At 57.2% G+C, this 19,516-nt stretch overlaps 6 protein-coding genes across 6 annotated transcripts; 2 read left to right on the top strand and 4 right to left on the bottom strand.

Moving 5' to 3' along the window:
* Window positions 1-3,862: 3,862 nt before the first annotated feature.
* Window positions 3,863-6,976, bottom strand: VTN31DRAFT_6026 (uncharacterized protein; the record flags this gene model as incomplete). The annotated part of the gene is made up of 1 exon (XM_069406591.1): window positions 3,863-6,976. One exon carries the CDS (start codon window positions 6,974-6,976, stop codon window positions 3,863-3,865), a length of 3,114 nt encoding a protein of 1,037 aa, XP_069259108.1.
* Window positions 6,977-7,639: 663 nt separating this feature from the next.
* Window positions 7,640-10,360, bottom strand: VTN31DRAFT_6025 (uncharacterized protein; the record flags this gene model as incomplete). The annotated part of the gene is made up of 1 exon (XM_069406590.1): window positions 7,640-10,360. One exon carries the CDS (start codon window positions 10,358-10,360, stop codon window positions 7,640-7,642), a length of 2,721 nt encoding a protein of 906 aa, XP_069259107.1.
* A 1,252-nt stretch (window positions 10,361-11,612) lies between these two features.
* VTN31DRAFT_6024 (uncharacterized protein) lies at window positions 11,613-12,425 on the top strand (the record flags this gene model as incomplete). Its single annotated transcript, XM_069406589.1, has 6 exons — window positions 11,613-11,654; window positions 11,711-11,779; window positions 11,833-11,891; window positions 11,947-12,136; window positions 12,189-12,297; window positions 12,355-12,425. 6 exons carry the CDS (start codon window positions 11,613-11,615, stop codon window positions 12,423-12,425), a joined length of 540 nt encoding a protein of 179 aa, XP_069259106.1.
* Window positions 12,426-12,767: 342 nt separating this feature from the next.
* VTN31DRAFT_6023 (uncharacterized protein) lies at window positions 12,768-13,047 on the bottom strand (the record flags this gene model as incomplete). Its single annotated transcript, XM_069406588.1, has 2 exons — window positions 12,768-12,944; window positions 13,006-13,047. 2 exons carry the CDS (start codon window positions 13,045-13,047, stop codon window positions 12,768-12,770), a joined length of 219 nt encoding a protein of 72 aa, XP_069259105.1.
* A 210-nt stretch (window positions 13,048-13,257) lies between these two features.
* VTN31DRAFT_6022 (uncharacterized protein) lies at window positions 13,258-16,018 on the top strand (the record flags this gene model as incomplete). The annotated part of the gene is made up of 2 exons (XM_069406587.1): window positions 13,258-13,761; window positions 13,817-16,018. The coding sequence occupies 2 exons, from the start codon at window positions 13,258-13,260 to the stop codon at window positions 16,016-16,018; spliced, it is 2,706 nt and encodes a 901-aa protein (XP_069259104.1).
* Window positions 16,019-16,559: 541 nt separating this feature from the next.
* VTN31DRAFT_6021 (uncharacterized protein) lies at window positions 16,560-17,466 on the bottom strand (the record flags this gene model as incomplete). Its single annotated transcript, XM_069406586.1, has 4 exons — window positions 16,560-16,650; window positions 16,706-16,773; window positions 16,833-17,239; window positions 17,322-17,466. The coding sequence occupies 4 exons, from the start codon at window positions 17,464-17,466 to the stop codon at window positions 16,560-16,562; spliced, it is 711 nt and encodes a 236-aa protein (XP_069259103.1).
* Between the last annotated feature and the right edge of the window lie 2,050 nt (window positions 17,467-19,516).

Below are 19,516 nucleotides of genomic sequence, written 5' to 3'. Positions count from 1 at the left end.
ACGATCCACTGGAAGTGCGAGTCACCGGTGAATTCATCGAGGTTGGATCGGGCAATGGGGTGACGAAGCAAGGACTTGGAGAAGAAGAGGATCAAAGCTTGGGAATACGTTAATCTCAACCCTTTTCGTCATTAAAGCAGGGGGGGAGGCTTACGCTTCCGGAACTGTCGGTTCATCTGCCGCCGCAGAATGTGGAACAGGTTCGACGGCAGCGTCGGGTAGGCAACCTGCATGTTGCAGTCCTGGTGTTGCCGCTCCAGCTTGTCCTCCGACGGGAACACCCGTGGCTCCTCGTTGCACAGCTGCAGCCATCGCTCCAGCCGGCCCGACGAGTGCTCCGGACCCTGTCCGTCGTAGCCGTGCGGCAGCGACACCACCAGACCGGACCGCTGCACCCACTTGACTTCGCCCGACGCGATGAACTGGTCAATGATACACTGCGCGTTGTTGGCAAAGTCGCCAAACTGCGCCTCCCACATCACCAGCGCGTTGGGCGACGTCAGCGAGTAACCATACTCAAATCCAAGACTATACTTTGTTAGTAATGGTGTCAAATCAAGAGAAGAACGGAAACTACTTACGCTCCGTACTCGCTCAACGACGAGTTCGTAATCACAAAGCTACCCTGGTCCGGGCTGACATGCTGCAGCGGCGTGTACGTCGCCTCGGTCTCCTGGTCGTGCAGGACGGCATGTCGCTGCGAGAACGTTCCACGCTCCACATCCTGGCCCGAGACTCGCACGTGGTGGCCCTCCTTGACCAGCGATCCAAAGGCCAGCGCCTCCGCTGTCGCCCAGTCGATGCCCTTGCCCTCTTCCACGACCTTCTTGCGGTTGGCCAGAATCCGCTTGAGGTTGCGGTGCAGGTTGAAGTCTTCCGGCGCACCCGAGACCACGTTCGCGATGTGCCGCAGCGTGTCGGCGTCGACGCCCGTCGGCGGGTGCGGCAGCACCTCCGTCGCCAGCTCCTTGGGCGTCTTGAAGCCGTTCCACGCCGACGTCAGCCACTCCTTGCCCGTCGGCTGGTAGTCCTTGCTGCGGTCGAAGCTGTCGTTCAACATGCCCCAGACCCAGTTCTTGTGCTCATCGATGTCCTCCTTGGTAAACGTGCCCTCCGCGATCAGCTTGTCGACATACTTGTCCAGCTGGCTCTTCTGCTGCGCAATGCGCTTGTACATCAGCGGCTGCGTGAACGACGGCTGGTCCGTCTCGTTGTGGCCGTGCTTTCGGTAGCAGACAATATCCACAACCACGTCCCGCTTGAACGTCGCCCGCCAGTCCGCCGCCACCTGGCACACGTAGTTGACCGCCTCCACGTCGTCCGCGTTGACGTGGAACACCGGCGCGTCGATCGCCTTGGCAATGTCCGAGCAGTACGGCGTCGACCGCGCGAACCGCGGGTCCGTCGTGAAGCCGATCTGGTTGTTGACCACGATGTGGATCGTGCCGCCGGTCGAGTACGCGGGCAGCGAGTGGAAGCCCATGGTCTCGTAGACGACGCCCTGGGCCGCGAACGCCGCGTCACCGTGCAGCAGCACGCCCATGGCGGTGTTGAACTCCTTCTCGTCGTTGTTGTAGTGCTGGATCGCGCGCGTCTTGCCCAGCACCACGGGGTCCTCGGCCTCCAGGTGCGACGGGTTGGCCACCAGCGACAGGTGCACGCGCTTGCCGGACGGCGTCGGCCGCTCAAAGTTCATACCCAGGTGGTACTTGACGTCGCCGGACCCGCCCTCCATGGGTTCCGCGGTGCCCGAGAACTCGCTGAAGATGGACTCGTTAGGCTTACGCACGACGTTGGACAGCACGTTCAGCCGGCCGCGGTGCGGCATGCCGATGACGATGTCCTTGATGCCGTGCTCAACGCTGCGGTCGATCAGCGCCTTCATGCCGGGCACCAGCGACTCGCAACCTTCCAGACCGAACCGCCGGTCGTTGGGGAACTTGGTGGCCAAGAAGGCCTCGAAGCTCGAACTCCAGATCAGTCGGTCCAGGATGCGGCGCTTCTCGTCAACCGAGTACTTGTAGGGCTGCGGCACCTCGAAGCGGTCGCGGATCCAGTCGCAGGGCGCGCGGTCTGGAATGTGGATGTACTCGACGCCATACGAGCCGCAGTAGATCTTTTCCAATGTGGCGACAATCTCCCGCAGGGTCATCTTCTTGCGCTCCTCGGTGGCAAAGCGCGGCAGGATACCGGGGCCCAGGGTGAACTCCTGGTCGAGATCCTTCTCGGTGAAGCCGTAGTGCTCCAGCTCCAATTCCTTCGGTTTATGGTACCACAGCGGCTCCGCCTCGCCGCGGATGCCCAACGGGTCGATCTTGGCCTTGTGGTGGCCGCGGGCCTGGTACGCGCGCACGAGCAGCTGCACCTTCAGATGGTTCATCAAATCCGGGCCGGGATGCGGCAATTGTTGCGGGACGCCGGCGGCGGGAGCCGGGACAATGGGCGGCGGGGGTTGGAAGGCCTGGGAGATGGGCATGTTGCCCTCTTCCATGTTCTTGAAGTACGTCTGCCACGAGACGTGCACGCTCGACGGATCTTTTCGCCAGGCAAGGTACATCTCGTCAATGTAATTGGCGGTGTTGCCCTGCAGGAAAGAATCATTGGGGTCCTACATCGCGTATCCCGTTAGCCCTCCCTTTTCTTCACGTCCAAACCGTTTTTTTTCCCCGGTAGATATGAAGCTTACCACCCCACTACTCGTCTGCTCCGCTGTAGCCGCATATTGTCTGCGTGTTTGAGCCGCCGCACGCTCCGTCACCACCGCCAAAGGCCGGCGTGCGGACAAATGGAGGTTCGAACGCGGAGCCGCCAGAAACGAGGCCGATCTGCGGCAGGCCGCGCAGACGGAGCTGCCACGCAGCAAGCCGGAGCCGGCGGCGGCCTTTTTCAGACTCGTAGCTCTCAGCATTGAGGACATGACTCGTCACAAACTCTTTATAGAGGGTGAAAAAAAGAAAAAAGGGAAAAGACTATCTACCCGCGTCGGGACATGAAAAGCAGCGGGAGGTGTTGTTCACAAACAGGAAGAGTTCAGAGAGGGAAGTTTTCGAACAGGGACACAAGCGATAACAGTCCCAGAGCCAATTGGCCGCGAATTCGCGCAAAGAGAATTCAAAAAAAAGAGCTCAAAAGGAGTCGCAGCTGAGTCTGGCCGGAGAACCGGGAATGATGTCGTTTCGGCTATGACGTTGCTTATGTCAGCGGCGCTAAAATCGGCCAAGGGTCCAAGAATTCCAAGAATTGGCAGGGGCGGGCTATGACTTCATATACTCCGGAGGTCTTTGCAGCGAGTGTCCCAAAACGGGAATTCTATGCCTCAGGCAGCACAGCAGAGCCAAGGAATGGTGGCCAAACAAGGCACCGCCATCGAACGAATCGAAAGTCCCAGAAAGAGAAGAAATCAGAAACAGAAAATGCAAGAATTTGATTTGCGGTTTTTGATTTGCTCTTCAGAGAAGGCAAATTTACTCATGCCCAAATGTATGACTGACCCTGCTGAGGCTGTGACTGTGGCAGGTGAGGCTTTTTTGCCTGTTTGCTGATTGGCCGGACAAGCGGGCGGCAGCGGCACGGAGTCACGGGATCGGAAGGCTTGCTCAGCATTTAAGCTCCGATGATCGGCAATTCGGCTAGCGTACGGTCGCAAGAGGAAGGCGGTGTCGGTTCATCAACTCCAGACAGGACAGACCAATGTACAGAACATAGTATAGTACTTCATGCTGAGATGCTCAAGTTCTATAGTAATAATAGCAGGAAATAATAAGAATGAGAAAAGAAATCCACGACAATAGCCGCCCATCCATCAAATGCGAATATGTTCCCGACCATAGATAAAGAGGTACCCAATGCAAATTCATAACCATCATAACTCGTATCCGACAGTCTGGCCGAGACTCGGCGAGCTGCTGTTTCGGCTGTGCCCTGCCTTCCGCCGGCCAAAGTCCGCCGGGTCACCCAGGGATCGCCGCCGTGCTCCCGCTGCAGCAGGCGGAGGATGCGGCGGGAGTCCCAGAGTGGGACTGTTAGGGGCGCTCCCGCCGCGGGGAGGAAGAGGAGACAAGGGCGAGGAGGAAGACACGCGCGGATCCGCGGAGGAACTGCCATCAATATCATCGACCGTGCTGTTCTCGGGGATGCTCAGAAAGCTGCCCCGGTGGGACGAAGCAGGAGCTCCAGGCAGAGAAAGCTGTCCCGTCGTCTGCGGCGCCGGCGACAGACTGCCCACGCTGCTGCGCAGGCTGCCGTTGCTGCCGCCAAAGGCGCCCCGACGGAGCTTGCGGAGCGTGTCCAGCGAAAACTCCTCGTCGATGCCGCCCATGTCGACGAGCTGAGCCAGGGCGGGGTTCGTCGACGGCGATGACGCCGGGCCGGCCGGCCCGCCCCCGTGCGCCGCAAGCGAGATGATGGAGTTGCGCGTGCTCCATTCGCTGCGCTCCGTGATCGGCGTGAGGCTCGGCTCGCGAAACTTGCCACGGCCGCTGCTGTGCCGCCGGTTGATGCCCTCGACGCCGGCAGGACCAAAGTACCCGCCGTAATACGGCTGGGCCTCCCCGGGCCCCGTATGATGTGCGTAGAAGCCAAACTCTTGGCCGTAGAAGCCCTCGTCATCGTTCTCCAGCGCCTCCGCGTTGGCTTCCGCGATGATCTGGTCGTCTACAAACGCGTCGTTGTCGTCGTAGTTGTGGAAATCATCCAGTGGATCCTCCAAGTCTGGGGGGACGGCGGGCCGTTGCTCGGATGCATGCTGAACACTCTTTTTGTCGTTTGAAGATTCGTTGGGGCTTCTGCTCCGCTGCCCCCGTTCCTCGTCGTCCTCTTCTTCTTCTTTTTCCGCCTCATCAGCCACGCGAGCCAGGGCGTTTTGAAACGCCTCCAGATTATGTTCTGACAGAATTCCACTGGGAGGGCGCGGCGGCTCGTCGCTCGGATACTTCGGCCGCATGGCTCCATTCGGCTGCCGGTGATATTCGCTAGCAAGACTCGGCGCACGGCCAAGCGCTGCGTTTTGCTCCGCGTCAGCGTCAGATGGCTGTGCCACGTCCGTCGACCCCTGTGCCGGCTGGGTTATGGGGATCGGTATCCGCGTGCCGGGGTAGAACTGGCGGGCATATAAATGGCTGGTTTCGTCGTCAAAGATGGACTCGTCAATGGCTTTGCCGTCGCCGGCGGGGAGCTCCCCAAACTCGCCGTCGTCATAGTAGAGATCATCATCGTCGACCGATAGCGAAGCAGCCTTCTCAGCCAGCTTAGCATCCTGATTAGGAGCCGCTACCGGTACCTGGTCATGCGATATAGTAGGGACCGGTGCGACCTGCGCCGGGCCGTCGCCGTACTGCCGGGCCAGCAAATTGTTACCAGCCTTGGTCCGCGCGGCCTCTGCATCCTGCGTCGAGTCCGGCACAGTTAGATTCGAGCCCGACGGGCTGATCGGACTGGCCGCAATGGCCGGCAGATTGGGGACAAACAGCGGTGCAGGCGCCTGCGGTGGTGGCTGCGGGACTATCCCTGCAAAGCCACTGAATTCGTCATCGTCTTCCGCGTCAGCGTTGACGCCTGGGATGCGTTCCTCCAACCCCCCATCATCCATAATCGCATCGTAGTCAAAATCCTCGTCATCAAAGTCATCGTAGTAGTTGCTGGCCCGTTGGCTGCGGGCCATTGCCCGCCGCGCGGCTTCCTTCTGCTTGTGCTTCTCCTCGAGGAGTTTCTCCTGCGTTGAGGATCCGACGCCGGCCATATCAAAGCTAAACCGGGACGCGTCGCTTTTGAGTCGGGTAGGCCCATTCGAGCGCTGGCGGCTGGAATCCATGGAGCTTTTTGAGGGTTGTCGCAGCGGCGCTGCTTGCTTTGGGGGCGATGCCGTGGACTGACCTTCCGTCGTCCCGGACTGCTCAGGGGCAGAAGCATCGTTGCTGCTGAGGACAGACCCAGGCATCGTAGACGGCTGGGTCTCGCCTTTAGGCTCTCCCTGGAGTACCGGACGATGCTCGCCATGATATTGGATTGCTGCCTGTTCGCCTTCCCGCTTCTCCGTACCCTCTGCGCCTGCACCAGGCTGCCCACCACCATCCAGCCGTCCATCTCGCCCATGAAACGTCCTTCGCGGACGCGGCGCTGAAAAATCATGCACAATATTGCCCCTGATCCGCGGATCATAATCATCCGGCAGCGCCGGCATCAGCTTCGGCATATCATCCTGTCCCCCGAGAACCTGCGACGAGCGCCTGCGGCCCAGCAGCGTTATGGGATTGAGTAGATGCCGCTTCGTCTTGCTTGGCTTATTACTGCCATGATCTGCCGACGATGATGGCACTTCTAACTTTGCCGATTCTTTTTTCAGTGATGCCCCTCCCACAAAATTGCCGCCGACGCTGATGCTCCCGTCATGATTGAAGCTCGTGTTGATCCGAAGCTTCTTCTTCTTCCCCGGCGCCGGCGCATCCACACCTGTACCCCCACCGCTCACTGGGCTTCCGCTGTCGTTGTTGTTGTTCTTGCCTCGGCCACCCAGCCGCCCCCACGGACTGTTCAACATCTTCGGACTCTGACCGTCTGTAGCGACCGACGACTGCGACGGGTTTGCATGCGACGTGCTGTATGCCTTTGAACCGATACTCAGCCCATCGCTCCGTGGACTCTGACTATCATCATCCCCCTTCGGAACGATTGTCGCCGTCGCTGGTGCCGGTGCCGCCTGTTGCTTCTCTAGGACCCCTCCTTCGCTCAGATCTCCTCCCCCGACTCCCACTTCCCGGAACGTCTCTGTCAAATCCGTTGTCTGCGGAAGGCCTGGTAACTGCGGCGGGCGGTCATCGAGGAGCGTCGACGCCGTATTATAATTACCCAGCGAACTCGAGCTCGCAGCTGCTTCCGCGCCGCTATTATTGCCGCCTGACTGCGGTGGCTGCTGCTGGACTGCCGCGGAAGAACGTCGGTGGTCGCGTCGCAGGTATGAGAACACGGTGGATGGCGCCATCGTTCACCTCACCCCCCACCAGAAAAGGCCAGGGAGTGTCCCTCTTTTTTCTTTTTTCAGGCTCGTATGCGAGCGCGCGTCTTGGGACGGCTCACGGGTGGTTGGAGCGGGAGAGTCGCAGACGCATCGTGTAAATGACGCTGGTTTGTTGTCGTGTGTTGATTTGATGTTGACAGCCGTTCGAGACGGTTTGTTTCGGTGGGCTTTTTCCTCTTTCCGTCCGTTCCTCAGAATGGCTGGTCGATAAGTTAGTCGGCCGGTATGCTGGATACCTGATGATCTATCAGCCGGATTTGTTTAAAAATATTTCGTCCTATGTTGAAATAGGGAAACGTGGCGGACGCGCTGCGGAAATACGAGCCCAGACAATGAACAAGGCTAGAGCCGTCATCATTGAAAAACAGGCACACTTTTGCCGTGATGCTAGACAGAAAGAATAAATACTCTTGAGATCTTGAAGATAAAATTAAGGATATGATTCGAATCGATACTCAAGTAGGCTACATGCAAGACTCATGACTCCGGCACCCATCCTGATCTCAACAATCGAATAATATAAAAGTAAAAAGAACGTAGAACCCGAGATCCCAACGCTCCCCCAGATGCGTGTTCGCTCACTCAAGAACAAAACGATAATTCAAGACGATAACCATGCTGATTAAACTACCGCAAAACGCTCTCCCTCCAGCGATTGATAAACTCTCGCTGCCGCTCATCCATCGTCGGCTGCATTGGCCTATGCTGGGGTACATTGTATGCCGGCATCTGGATCTGGCTGTACTGGGCGTAGTGCGCCATACTCGGCGGCAGCGTGTACATCGAGGCCATACGGGGCAGTGTCTTGCCCGACGATGCGCGCCGGTCTGCGAAATTGTCCATCATGGACGGAGCGGCATGATCAATGGGATACGCCTGGAGGATGTTGGCCATGCTATGTCGCATCCTGTTGCTGTCATATGCGTACCCGCCCAGGAACTGCTCGGGCGGCTGCTGCTGGTGCTGGGTCTGAGGCCTTTCGGCAAGAAGACGCTTGCGGCGTTGCGCAAGGGTTTCCCCCTCCTCATCATCTTCAGCGGCGGCGGCTTTCGGTTCAGCCTTCTTGGGCTCCGCCTTCTTGGGTTGTTCCGCGGGCTTGGGTTCGTCCGGCTCCTGGAGCTTTTTGATTTCGGCCATGATCTCGTTCTCGAATTCGGCCGACACGACGCTCTCCATGTGTTTGTGGCCCTTGAGGCGGTGTCTGCGCTGCGCGAGCGTCTCGTGCTCGTCTTCGCTCTCGACGTCGCCGTTGTTGCCGGCGGAGGCGTCACCCCCGGCGCCCATCATCATCGACGAGCGAGCCAAGTTCATGGTGCTGGCGCGCTTCGCAGGCGCCGGGGCAGGGGTGGGGAGCGGTTCGCCGCGTAGTCGAGCCCGTCGGCGGCTCAGAGGCTCGTTCTCCTCGAGCTCGCGGCGCTCCATGAGACCCAGCGGTCGTTGCTCGACCAGGGCCGGATGCTTGCTCCTGTACAGGATGCCCAGGGGCACGTCTTCATCATCCTCCCCATCTCGGTTCTCGTCGGCCTCGGCTTCCCAGGCCAGGGTGACGTGCTTCTGTCGTCGCGCGTTGTGCTGTGCTTGTGCCACGGCGTCGAGCTCCAGGAGCGTTGAATGCATGCCAGTTGTACCTGCTGTCCGGTTCCGCATCTTTTGCTCCTGTTTGCGCATCTCCAGCTCGGCAATCAGCGTCGCGGGTCGGCCAGTGAAGACGGGCTCCTCGTACTCCTCGTCTGATCCATCATTAGTTTCTGTTTCGCTTCCAGTTGATCCGCTACTTGCGCTATCATCGGTGGAGCTGCCGTCGCCGTGATCATCCTGGCCATGACCAGGATGCAATGGCATGTTGTCGGCCACGTCGACTTCCGAGTTCCTTTGACCTGCATTGTCGCCTCGCCTTTTCTTCTCCAGCCTACGGGGCTTCTTTCCCGAACTTCTATACACATCCCTGCCAATCTTTCCTGCCATGGGATGGTCGATGAAGGCCGTCACTGGAGCGTTGACGGATTCATCGAGCACACTCTCCAGGGTACTCACAGCAGAGTGGTCCTTGACCTGCACGTCCAGCGGCGACCTGGCTTGGTCGAAGAAGACGCTCGCCCGTAGCTGTGGTGGCAGGGCGGACAGTCGTTTCGACTTTCTGTTGTCACCATCCGCCTTCGAGTCATTGCTTCCCCCAATTATCGACTCGAGGAGCTGGGTGCGGCGTTTGTTGTGCTCGGAAATCGGCGGCCGCTTGGACAGACGCTGCGGCAGGCTCAGGACTTTGGGGATCGGCGCCGGGTAATAGACCAGGTCCTGACCCGCCTGCGGCTGGTCGAAATGGTCGGCGTTTTCGGCGAGCGGAGGTTTGATCAACGACATCTGGCGCGACTGGCTCGACTCCCTGGAGTGCGGCACGAAGTGGACGCCATCAAAATCGCGAAAGAGATTGGTCGCTTGCCGGTAGGTATCGGTAGAATGGGAGGTCGTGGGCCGGTCGAACACCTCTGACTCGAAACCGCCGACTGACTGAACCTCTGGCAAGAAACTTTGGCGGTGCTGAGGGTCCGCGTTTTGTGCGGCCGCGGCGGACGGACTGTCTGAGCGCGGGGGACGCTGACTGGCCGGATCGCCATTGTTCGAGTCATCGAGAGGAATCTCCTCCAAGGGCTCGGAGACGGAGGTGGACCGCAGACGGGAGTTGGAAAACACGGAGGATCGCGGAGAGGACAACATCTTCGCGGAATTGGAAGCATAGCCCCCCGAGCGCGCGACCGCGTTGATCGACCCGGCCGAGCGCGGCGGCTTCGGCGATGTCGGGCTCGAGGTGACGGAGGCCTGCCGCTTCTGCTCCTGGTCCAGCTTGCGCAGCTCGCGGCCCAGATCCGACGAGGTTCTACTCATCCATTCCGCAAACTCCTCCAGTCGCTCGACGTTTCCCACGTAGGCCCCCTGTAAGGACTGCAGGTCCGGCGTTGGGTGACTAAGTGCGACGCCGGAGCTCGTCGACGATCGCATCAGCGGTTCTGGAGACGGCGATCGTCGCTGCGTCGATCCCGCCGCCGGCCCTTGGTTTTGATCCTCCTGTCCGGGGTTCGCTGCACGAGGCTGTTGGGGGCGATGATCCGGCCGTGCCGGACTCGTAGGATCCGGACACTCGTAGTCTTCGGCTTCCACCATTTCGTATTCGTCGCTGGCGGTGCTCTTATTCTTCTTGGGGCGGATCACATGCAACACCGAGTCGAGCGGGCCATGGCCGTTGGCCGAGGCGGTGTGCCCGGGGTGTGCGTTGCTGTTGTCGGACGCATCGGATCGACCGTCGAGCGAGTCGGTGTCATGATCGGCCTGGGCGACGGCATTGTACGCCATTGGAGACGATGCGGCGGATTCGACGAAGTCTTGATCTGACTATGGCCATGCACGGCAGGGTCGGTTGATGACTGTTGCGTAATGAGAGCGTCTCGATCCGTCCAGCAGCGCCCGGCGAGCGAGAATGAGGGAAAAACGAGGGGAGGGAGAGGGTGCAAAGGGTCCTTGTTTTTTTTTCCCTCTCTCTTCTATATTTGGGCGTATGTGTTGATCTTTCTCATGCCAGAGGTAACTTGTAGGGCCGAGATTCTAGAACAATGGTGGATCTGCCGCAAACGATGCAACCGGGATTGAGGAATGATAGAATCTACCGAAATTCAGACAAGGGACAATCTCGCAGGAATCCTCTGTTCAAGAATCACTACAGAAGTTTAATGATCCTCTTCATCCCAGGTAGGGTTGCAAAATCGTGGGATCATGGATGATTGGATAATGAGCCAATGTAAGATAACAACAACAACATACATGCACGCCCTTTCGAAGTCAGACCAAACTCGCAGGGCCAATCCTGTTTTCCAGAAAGAATAAGCCGGCCGGGGACGCGGTGTGACAATGCACCCGATGCGAGGCACACGACCTCCCTTGGCGGCCGCACTCGCAGTACTATACATACAGTACTGTACTCCGTGTTGTCTTCGAGGAGGTTGGCATGCGAGATGCTCGCGGGAGATGGAAATCAACGATCTAGACAGACGGTCGTGCTAGATACGCCGTTGACCGATCAATATCAAGTACTGGATTCTGCATGGCAGATGGTTCTTCCTATTCTCAACTCGACGGCCATGATTAAGCCAGGGCTGGGCATTCTACGTGGTGAGATCATCCGATTGACCAAGCACATGGACGGCAAGAGAATGTTGAACTTCTAGGTGTGTATTGTAACTAATGAAACACGGTCTTGTACGAGAATGTTCCACGTTCTGTCATTTTTCGGTACTCAACAATCAAAGTGGAATGATTCGTTCGTGGTCCGAAAATCCGTTTGGATGCTTAAAATACTAAGATGTTACACGTATATACAAGTAATGAAAACGTTTATCATGTTGTTTTGGTATATCCATGTAATTTACAGTATGTACTCTGTACCTCGTCAAAGACAAGGATTGTGGCCTTGAAAACCGCAAAATTGCAAGCTAACTGCATCCGGCATGCCGCGCTCTGTGATGCCTCAGGCATGATGAAAGAGCGCCCCTCGTCTGGCGCCGGATGCTTCGTCCAGAGCGCGAAAACGCGTCTTGTAGGCGCTGAAACCATGTCCTATTACGACATTGACGCCATTCTAACAGACTCGCAGGTGAGAGGAATCCCGCTGCAAATGACGATTGAGCTGACGCGAGCGCATCGGAAAAGAAAATCCCATGCACATTTGAACTTGACGTCCCCGGTCTCGGGGTCCTGGAGGGCAATCCAGGAGAACCGGTTCGCACTCCGCACGACTGCTCCATGAATGGCTACTGAAGGATTCCGACCAGATCAAAGCCGGCACGCAGGTGGACCTCCCACTATGGCTGGGGGAGATGCTCTCGATCGGGTGGGTTGTTTACCACGATCGGGCTCCTCAGCCGATACTGACAACCGTCACGTAGGGCTCGTCTCGGAACCTCGCGACTGGTCACCCTGGATCTGCCGTTAGCACTGTCGGAGCGCGTGATGAACGCGCTCAAGGCTGATCCGCGAACGGTGGATCTGCGCGCGTTGGCACCGCATTTTTACGGCCTCGGGGTGCGGATCCTGGAGCTGTTCGAGGAGGAGGAGATGGTAGATATCCTGAGCGATGTGCGTGCCATTTGAAATTCAACTCCAGTGCAGCCATTGACGTTACTGGCAGACGTTCAAGAAACGCGCCGCGGCCATCGCCGACCACGCGCATAACCCGCGCGGGGCACTGGGAGATGGGGTCGAGTTCCTGCGCGGACTGGACGAGATGGAGCGACAGCGTATGTACCCAATCCCTCTGTAGTCCGTTCTGCGACAGGCAGGGCTGAGCTTGGTAGTGTTCCGGACTGCCCACGACCGCGCCAAGGACGTTCGCATTTGGGCGGGCGAGATTAAGAAGACGAAATGACGAAGGTTTGGACATCGTTGGCCGACTACCACAGTAGAGGGATTTATGTATCGCATAGATGAGAACATGAGAACATGTTTACGATCATGAAGCATGCTAAAGCGCTGGTGAATCTAAGCTTGATACCCGAGTTTCAGGAACCGCGCAGCACCCACTTTGTTCATGGCCTCTCTGAATGAAGTATGATAGAGTTTAATGACAGGTTCAACTCATTTTCTCGAATCTCATCGTATTATTCCTGGAATAGTTAAATGAGTGTTCAGTATTGTAGACTCCGGAGATGAAGGGAGAGGATGAATCCTTCAGGAGCCGGAAATGACTGTGCGAAGAAGCATCGATGCCTCAGGCCATAATGTCCCTGCAAGGGGCATGGCTGAAACTGCCGCTGCGGGCACGACTCCGATTGGTCATTTCCTCGCTTGGCACTTCTTGGCACCCCCTGTCGACGACTGGACGGATCCAGCCATGGTCCGCCGGGTCGGAGTCCGCCGTCAGCGCGGCCCGCTCCCAAAAGGCCTTCTTCCTGGTCGCAGCAAAATTCCGCCGATTTCCTCCCTGTAAAAGCCTCCCCTTCGCATACATCCCACTTCGATTCTGCACTTGGGTGGATTTCTGCGGCCATTGACCCTCTCTGTGCCCCTCTCTGGTCCCGACGACTGGTCAAGCCAACGGAATTCTCCGTCAATGGCCGAATTCTCGCACAATCTCGCCTGGCTACTTTATGTCAATACGCTCCGATCGAGTCGTTTACGTACATCCCTGGCTCAAGGTTGCAGAAACCAGTCGGATTGAGTGGACATTGTAACGTATCCAGCACCCTTGCACTGCAGTCATGGCGGGCGTCGACCAGAATCGGCGCTCGTCCTATGGACATGAAAGCCACTTGCCCTCCATCAGCCAGCGCACCGGCAGCGTGTCGCCTACACAGCGAAGATCCTCCCGCCGGCGGTCTGCACACCCGCCCGAGCCCACTTTGCGCCGAATCACACTGCACAATCCCCCTCAAATCAACAGCCAGCTCGCCAGGTCGCAGTTGAGCGCAGCGATGAGCTCCCCTCCTCAGAGTCCGACCAAAAGCACGGACACCGGGTCATCCCTGGTCAATCCCACCTCCTCGATTCTGCAGGGCCTCATTCAGGAACAACGGGCGAGTCGGGGTTTGCGACAGACAGTGTCTGACTCGACGGACGAGATGCTCAGCAGCCACCACACGCCGCCGACTTCGCAGTCGCGCTCCCAGGATGACAGTCAGTCTGAGAAGCAGAGAATTATTGCCAATGCCCTCGCGGCGGGCCTAAAGGAGCCACACGAAATGGGGATCCGAGAACAAGCTCAAGTCAGTTGCCTTCCATTGGAATCGCTGCCCCGTGGGTTCTGCTAATCCGTTCTAGTATGTGTCCAAAATGAACAAGCTGAATTTTGATCTGAAACTCGAAATCTTCCATCGCACCCAGCAGATGCGGGCGATGGAGAAGAAACTGGAGCAGATGCAAGCCATGGCCAAGGAGTTGGAGAGGATGCGCGACCTGGAGGATGAGCTGGAGGAGCTGCGCGAGGTAGAAGAGAACAACCAGCGTCTCCGCGAGGAAAACGAGAAGCTCCAGAAGGAGCTGGATAAGAGGGACGCCGCTCTGGCCGAGGCAGTGGAGTTGATCTGCAAGCTGGAGGCCACCGTTGAAGAACTGAAGAATGCATCGGGGTCGCGGCCGTCGACATCGCAAGCATCGCAGTACAGCAACGATACCGTGGTCCAGAACCCCGAGGTCGCAAGCCCGAGGCCTCAAATCTCGGTCGATATTCCGGACCGCACGTCGTCGAAGCGAGGGACCGCGCGTCGAACCCGAAAAGCGCCCTCGTTCCTGCGTGAAGAATCCCGCGAGACGGCGACGCTGCGGAGCCTGTACCTCGCCGACAACAAATCGGTCCGATCGTTCAGCGCGTCGACGTTTATCACGGCGACCACCGACGACTCTAATGCTGACCCGCCGTCGCCGCGGCTGAGCATGCTGAGCGAGTGCAGTGAATTCACCATCCGCGACGTGGAGCCCAGCGGCAGACCCATCGATGGCCTGGAGCGTCTCGACCAGTATAACTGGGACCGAGTGGACGAAGCGATAGAGCGCCAATCTCCCAAGAAGAGCCCACTCGCCGAACAACTCATGAGCGACGCCCAAAGGGAACGAATCAATAGCTGGATCCAGCCGCAACGCGAGGTCGAAGTTCCCCGTGTACGCCGACCGCGGGCGTTTTCCGACGCTTCTCACACCACTCAGATCGCAAAACCAACCCTCGGGCCGCCGTTCGAGTGCAAGCGCACGCCCGCGCACTCGGAGAGCCCTTCACCGCAAAAGGGAATCATTGGCTGTAAGCTGCCTCCGACGCCGGACACCATGCATACTTCACAGGCCAGCACAACAGGCACGATCGTGAAGAAGGGATCATTTTACCGGAGCATGACTCGTGGCGCGTTTCCCTCGCAATCAAGTCTCGGACGACCCCGTTCTGTCGGCGAATGGTCAGCACAGCGAAGCGACATCATGGGCACGAGCGACGCAACGGAGCAAGACTCGAGCATTCGGGCCCGACGCGAGGCGAACGGGATCTTCTCCTTCAACTTGCTGGGCCGCGGAAATGCCAAAGTGACTCGGCTTCTTGGCCCAGAAAATTCCAACGATCGTCCGTATGGGGGCGATATCATGTTCAATGCAGAAGAGGTCGAGGACATCGAGTCGGAGCTGCGGCGCTGTTCCTCGCGTCGGTCGTCCCTTGATTCCACCGCGTCCCGTCGTCGCTCGACGTCGTCGCCGCCGCTCTCCCCGCAGGAATGGCTGGAAGCAGCACAGCAGGACGCGCCAGGTGATGATGATTCAAGTCCCCAAGGCCCGCCAACCATCGTCGAGCCGCAGGAGAGTGCCGTCGAGGAACCTGCGCCGGACGAGTTTGACCTGCAAAGCGAACAACCCGTCGTGCGTCCTGGCCCAGGGGAGCAGGACACCCCATCACCGCCGGCCCGCCGACGGCTATCGCTCCGCCCTCGCTTCTTCCAACGCAACCAATCCTCGCGCGACGCGGCGCCCGATGCCGCAGACAGTAAGGCAGGCGGACGAACACCCTCGCGAATAACCGCGACTGCTCCTCTCCCCCGCAGCAGCAAGTCCAGCATGCTCAACGTCGCCAAGCACCGACGGACGGGATCCGGCCCGAACTTTTCCTCCGGCAAGCCCCCGATGACCCCTCCCACCGGTAGCGGAAACGGCAACGGCAACGGCTCCATCCGGCCCGGAACCGCCGGAACCGGACGCTCGTCGCTCAGACAACACCTGGACCGGTCACACGCGCACCACAGCGTAACCGTCACGGCTGGCACATCCTCGCCGTCGCAGAATCATGATCGTCGGAGGGCCTCCCTGCTGCTTCTCGGCTGGATGAAGGGCCATAAAGATTCGTCGGATCATAAGGCCAAGTCCAACGTCGTCGACCCCGACGAACCAGCTCCTCCTCCGCCGCCGCCCTCGGCAACGTCAAACCATCATCCTGGTTTGAACTGTGAATCTGATTGGCGAGCTCGTCGTCGGTCAAGGCGGATTGGCTGAAGCTTTGAATACCTCTTATTCCTACTTCCTAATCGATCCCTTAATAGCTGTGATTTCCTTTTGTTTATCTCCCGTGTTTCTCCTGATGATACCCATGACTGATTTGTCCATGGTGGGATGCTTTGTATCGTTGTTAATTCTTTATCCTTTGGCACTGTACGAGTACGTCGTTCGTTTGCTTTTCCTGACGTGGTGACTGTTAATTATCGTGTTGAGTGATCGGAGACGCTGATGAGGCATGCTGTACATTCGTTGAGAGATTAGATTTCCTTGTATGTGTGTGTGAGAGATCCTGTCTGTCGTTCTCTGCATGTATCTCTCTCTTTCTTTTTTTTTTTTTTTTTTTTTTTTTTTTTTCCTTTATTTTCCTAATAAACCTGTACGAGTACACCAATGTTGATCGAAGGAGCAGATGCTGATTTACTGTTGTGTCTTACGAACGACCAGATTGTCATGAGTTGTTGACTATTCCAATGAACCTATCTCATATTACAGTACATGGCACGAGCTGGCAGAAATGAGCCAGGATATCTATTCGAAGTTATGCAGAGAAGCGCTTCTCAGCGGCCTTCCAGTTGAGCACCTCAAAGATGGCCTTGAAGTACTCCGCCTTGCGGTTCTGGTACTGGAGGCTATTGACGGGTTAGTCCGGTGCTAGATCACACCTCGAGGAGGAATCAAACTTACTAGTAAGCGTGCTCCCACGCGTCAACACCCAAAAGGGGAACGTATTGACCAACGACGGGGTCTTGGTTCTAATCACTCATCAGCTTCCCAATCCTCCAAATTGAGAGAGGGACATAAGGAAACCTACCGCATAGGTCTTAATCTCGATATTCCCGGTCTCCTTGTTCTTCACCAGCCACGCCCAACCACTGCCCTGGATCCCCGCCAAAGCAGTCTGGAACTTCTGCTGGAACTGGCCGAACCCGCCATAGGTCTCCTCGATGGCCTTGGCCAGGGCACCCGACGGCGGCTCACCACCGCCCTGGTTCTTGGGCGCCAGATTCTCCCAGAAGAGCGAGTGGTTCAGATGGCCGCCGGCGTTGAAGTTGATGAGCGGCTTCAGAGCCACCTGCGCCGCGAGGTCGTTGGCATGCTGCGCTTCCTGCAGTTTCTCAAGGGCCGTGTTGTAGCCGTTGACGTAGGCGTTGTGGTGGCCCTTGTGGTGGAGCTCCATGATCTTGCCGGAGATGGCGGGCTCGAGGGCGCCATAATCATCTTGTTCCCTCCGTTAGGACAGTTCTTCTTCCTTCTTCCTCCCCGGGCGGCCCCCCTTGAATGGATGGGATGTAGAACTTACAGGGAAGATCAGGAAGCGTCACCTTGGTCCGCACAAAGCTCGTTCCCGCGAGCCCTGCAGTCCGAGGAACCGTCGTCATTGCCGAGGCCGAAGCTCCGCGCAGAGCGGCCCGAGCAGTCGAGGTGCGGAGGAGAGAGCTGGCCATTTTCAGTGCGTCTTTATGGCTTCAGGAGTCGACTGCCGATACAATTGATAGTCTAAGAGACGGAAGAATGAGATGGAATTGCCAGTTTCACCTCGGAGGAGACTCGATTATTAAGAAGTCGTGCTTTTTTAGCTGTGTTTCATCAGAGGCAAACACAACGTCATCGGCTGAGACCCGTTGCTCCGGCGGGTATTCTTGGCAGAGGGTCGGAGATTTTGATTTTCCGATTAGATTAGCTAAGCTACCTGTTTGGGTAACTACCTAGGTATTACGAGGACGGACCCCTCATTCCGCCTTCTTATTACTATCCCCCTCTCACTTCCCTCTCAGTTTTGCCAAACGGGGTCTCTTGATACCTTCGTGGAACCTGTCAGCTATGCGAAGTTCTTCGATATTGACAGCATTGTCATCGCGTTCAGAAACGACAAGCGAGAGGAAGCACGAAGAAGGGTGGTGATTAAGCCACGAATCGGTACAAGCTGTCAGAACTAAGAAGAAAACCCGATAGGTACAATGGTTCGAAGTCCTTTTTGATCACCCGGTGAAGAAGGTCTCGCTCGCTCAAGCGACGTTTATCGACAAGATTTCCCAGCTGGCAGAACCCGGAAAAATACCACAGACGTCAATGGCCACAAGGAGCAACTGCTTGTGGTGCGGTCATGATTCATCCCGACATCGGGTTTGCCGGCCCACGCCTCTCAAGGTTCATGACGAACCCTGGGCCAGAGCACCACAAGGCGGCGGACGGTGTGCTCCTGGATTTGAAGAGGACTAGAACGTATGCCCTTCAATTTGGCGGTGACAACAAGCGCCACACGCATCATTCGCCGACAATAGTCTGGATCGAAAACCATCTTCGTTGCAGCGGAAAAGATCCACAACCAATAACGAGAAAGGCGGCCCTAAGGTTCCGAAGTTGAATCAGCAGGAACCGAGCGAATTTGCTCAGGTTGGGAGGGAGATAAATTAAACAGCCGACCCTCTCGAGGCTACCCGGAAAGTTACGGAAACGGTCTACTTTTTTTCTTCATGAGCAAACAGGAGGATGTGTACCGACACCCTTGCAGGTTCGCCATTCTACCAAGCTATCTCAGCGGGCATCTCTTGAGGACACACCAATCTCATCCGAAGGCTCAAACGCCCGAGTCCCTAGATGGGGTTGGACGGAGAGGAAAATCACGGCAGACTTTCACGACTTCGAACAGGATCCTAAATGTTGTTCACCCACTATGCTTCCCAGATACTGTGGGACTATTATCGACTTCAAGAGCGGTTCAACCAATAAGTGTGTGGATGTACTATATTACCGAGATATCTTCAAGACAGGACGACGGAAGGAGGAGAAAAAGTCGGCCCACAAGGAGCTGCTGCTAAACGGCCCATGAAACTATCGTTGTCTCGATCGCTACGGAGTACCGGTTGCTCGCATTCTGAACTCACACGAGGAACCATTGCATCGCCGCATCAATGCCGTCTCTGTTCTGTGGACGAAGACGGACGCCTCCACCTTGCTCCAAGGGCTGTCCGAAGCCCTTCATTGCGAAACAACTATCACGTTGGGCCTGCATTCAGATTGTGGCCGGTGGTGATGTGCCATGGAAAATGCTTCAACTGTCCTCGGCGACAAGCAAAAGGGCAAAAACGCGTCGCTCCAGTGTTTGATTCCGTCTTCGAGAAGCACTGTCTTGTTCAGTTCTCGAGGAGACACATTGCTGGGATGAGGTACGTGACTCAGAAGTTCCGGCAATCTCGTCAGGCACGCTGTGGTTTCTCGAGCAACCGTAGAGAGAGAGCTACACTGCGAGTCTCGATTTGTTCGCAGACCGCAGGCTTGATCAGTAGGCTACGAAAACAGAGTAGAGTACAGTACCTAGTTGACGGCGGGGTGAGGAGAGAAGAAAGGGGAGTTGGAAAGCAATGGTAGAAGAATTTCTCATAACCTAACCCAGAAGTGGCGACTCCGCAAACATGCCCCGCACGAGTAAACAATAGGTACCTACCTAGTTAGGTAGTTATGATTGACACGTGACTAGAAGTAAGCTTATCCACA

The sequence above is a fragment of the Thermomyces dupontii genome (genome assembly GCF_041956625.1).
Source record: "Thermomyces dupontii strain NRRL 2155 unplaced genomic scaffold VTN31scaffold_6, whole genome shotgun sequence".
Taxonomy (NCBI): Eukaryota; Fungi; Ascomycota; class Eurotiomycetes; order Eurotiales; family Trichocomaceae; genus Thermomyces; species Thermomyces dupontii.
The sequence above is the reverse complement of the archived record's forward strand: the minus strand, read 5'-3'. Positions and strand labels throughout refer to the sequence as shown.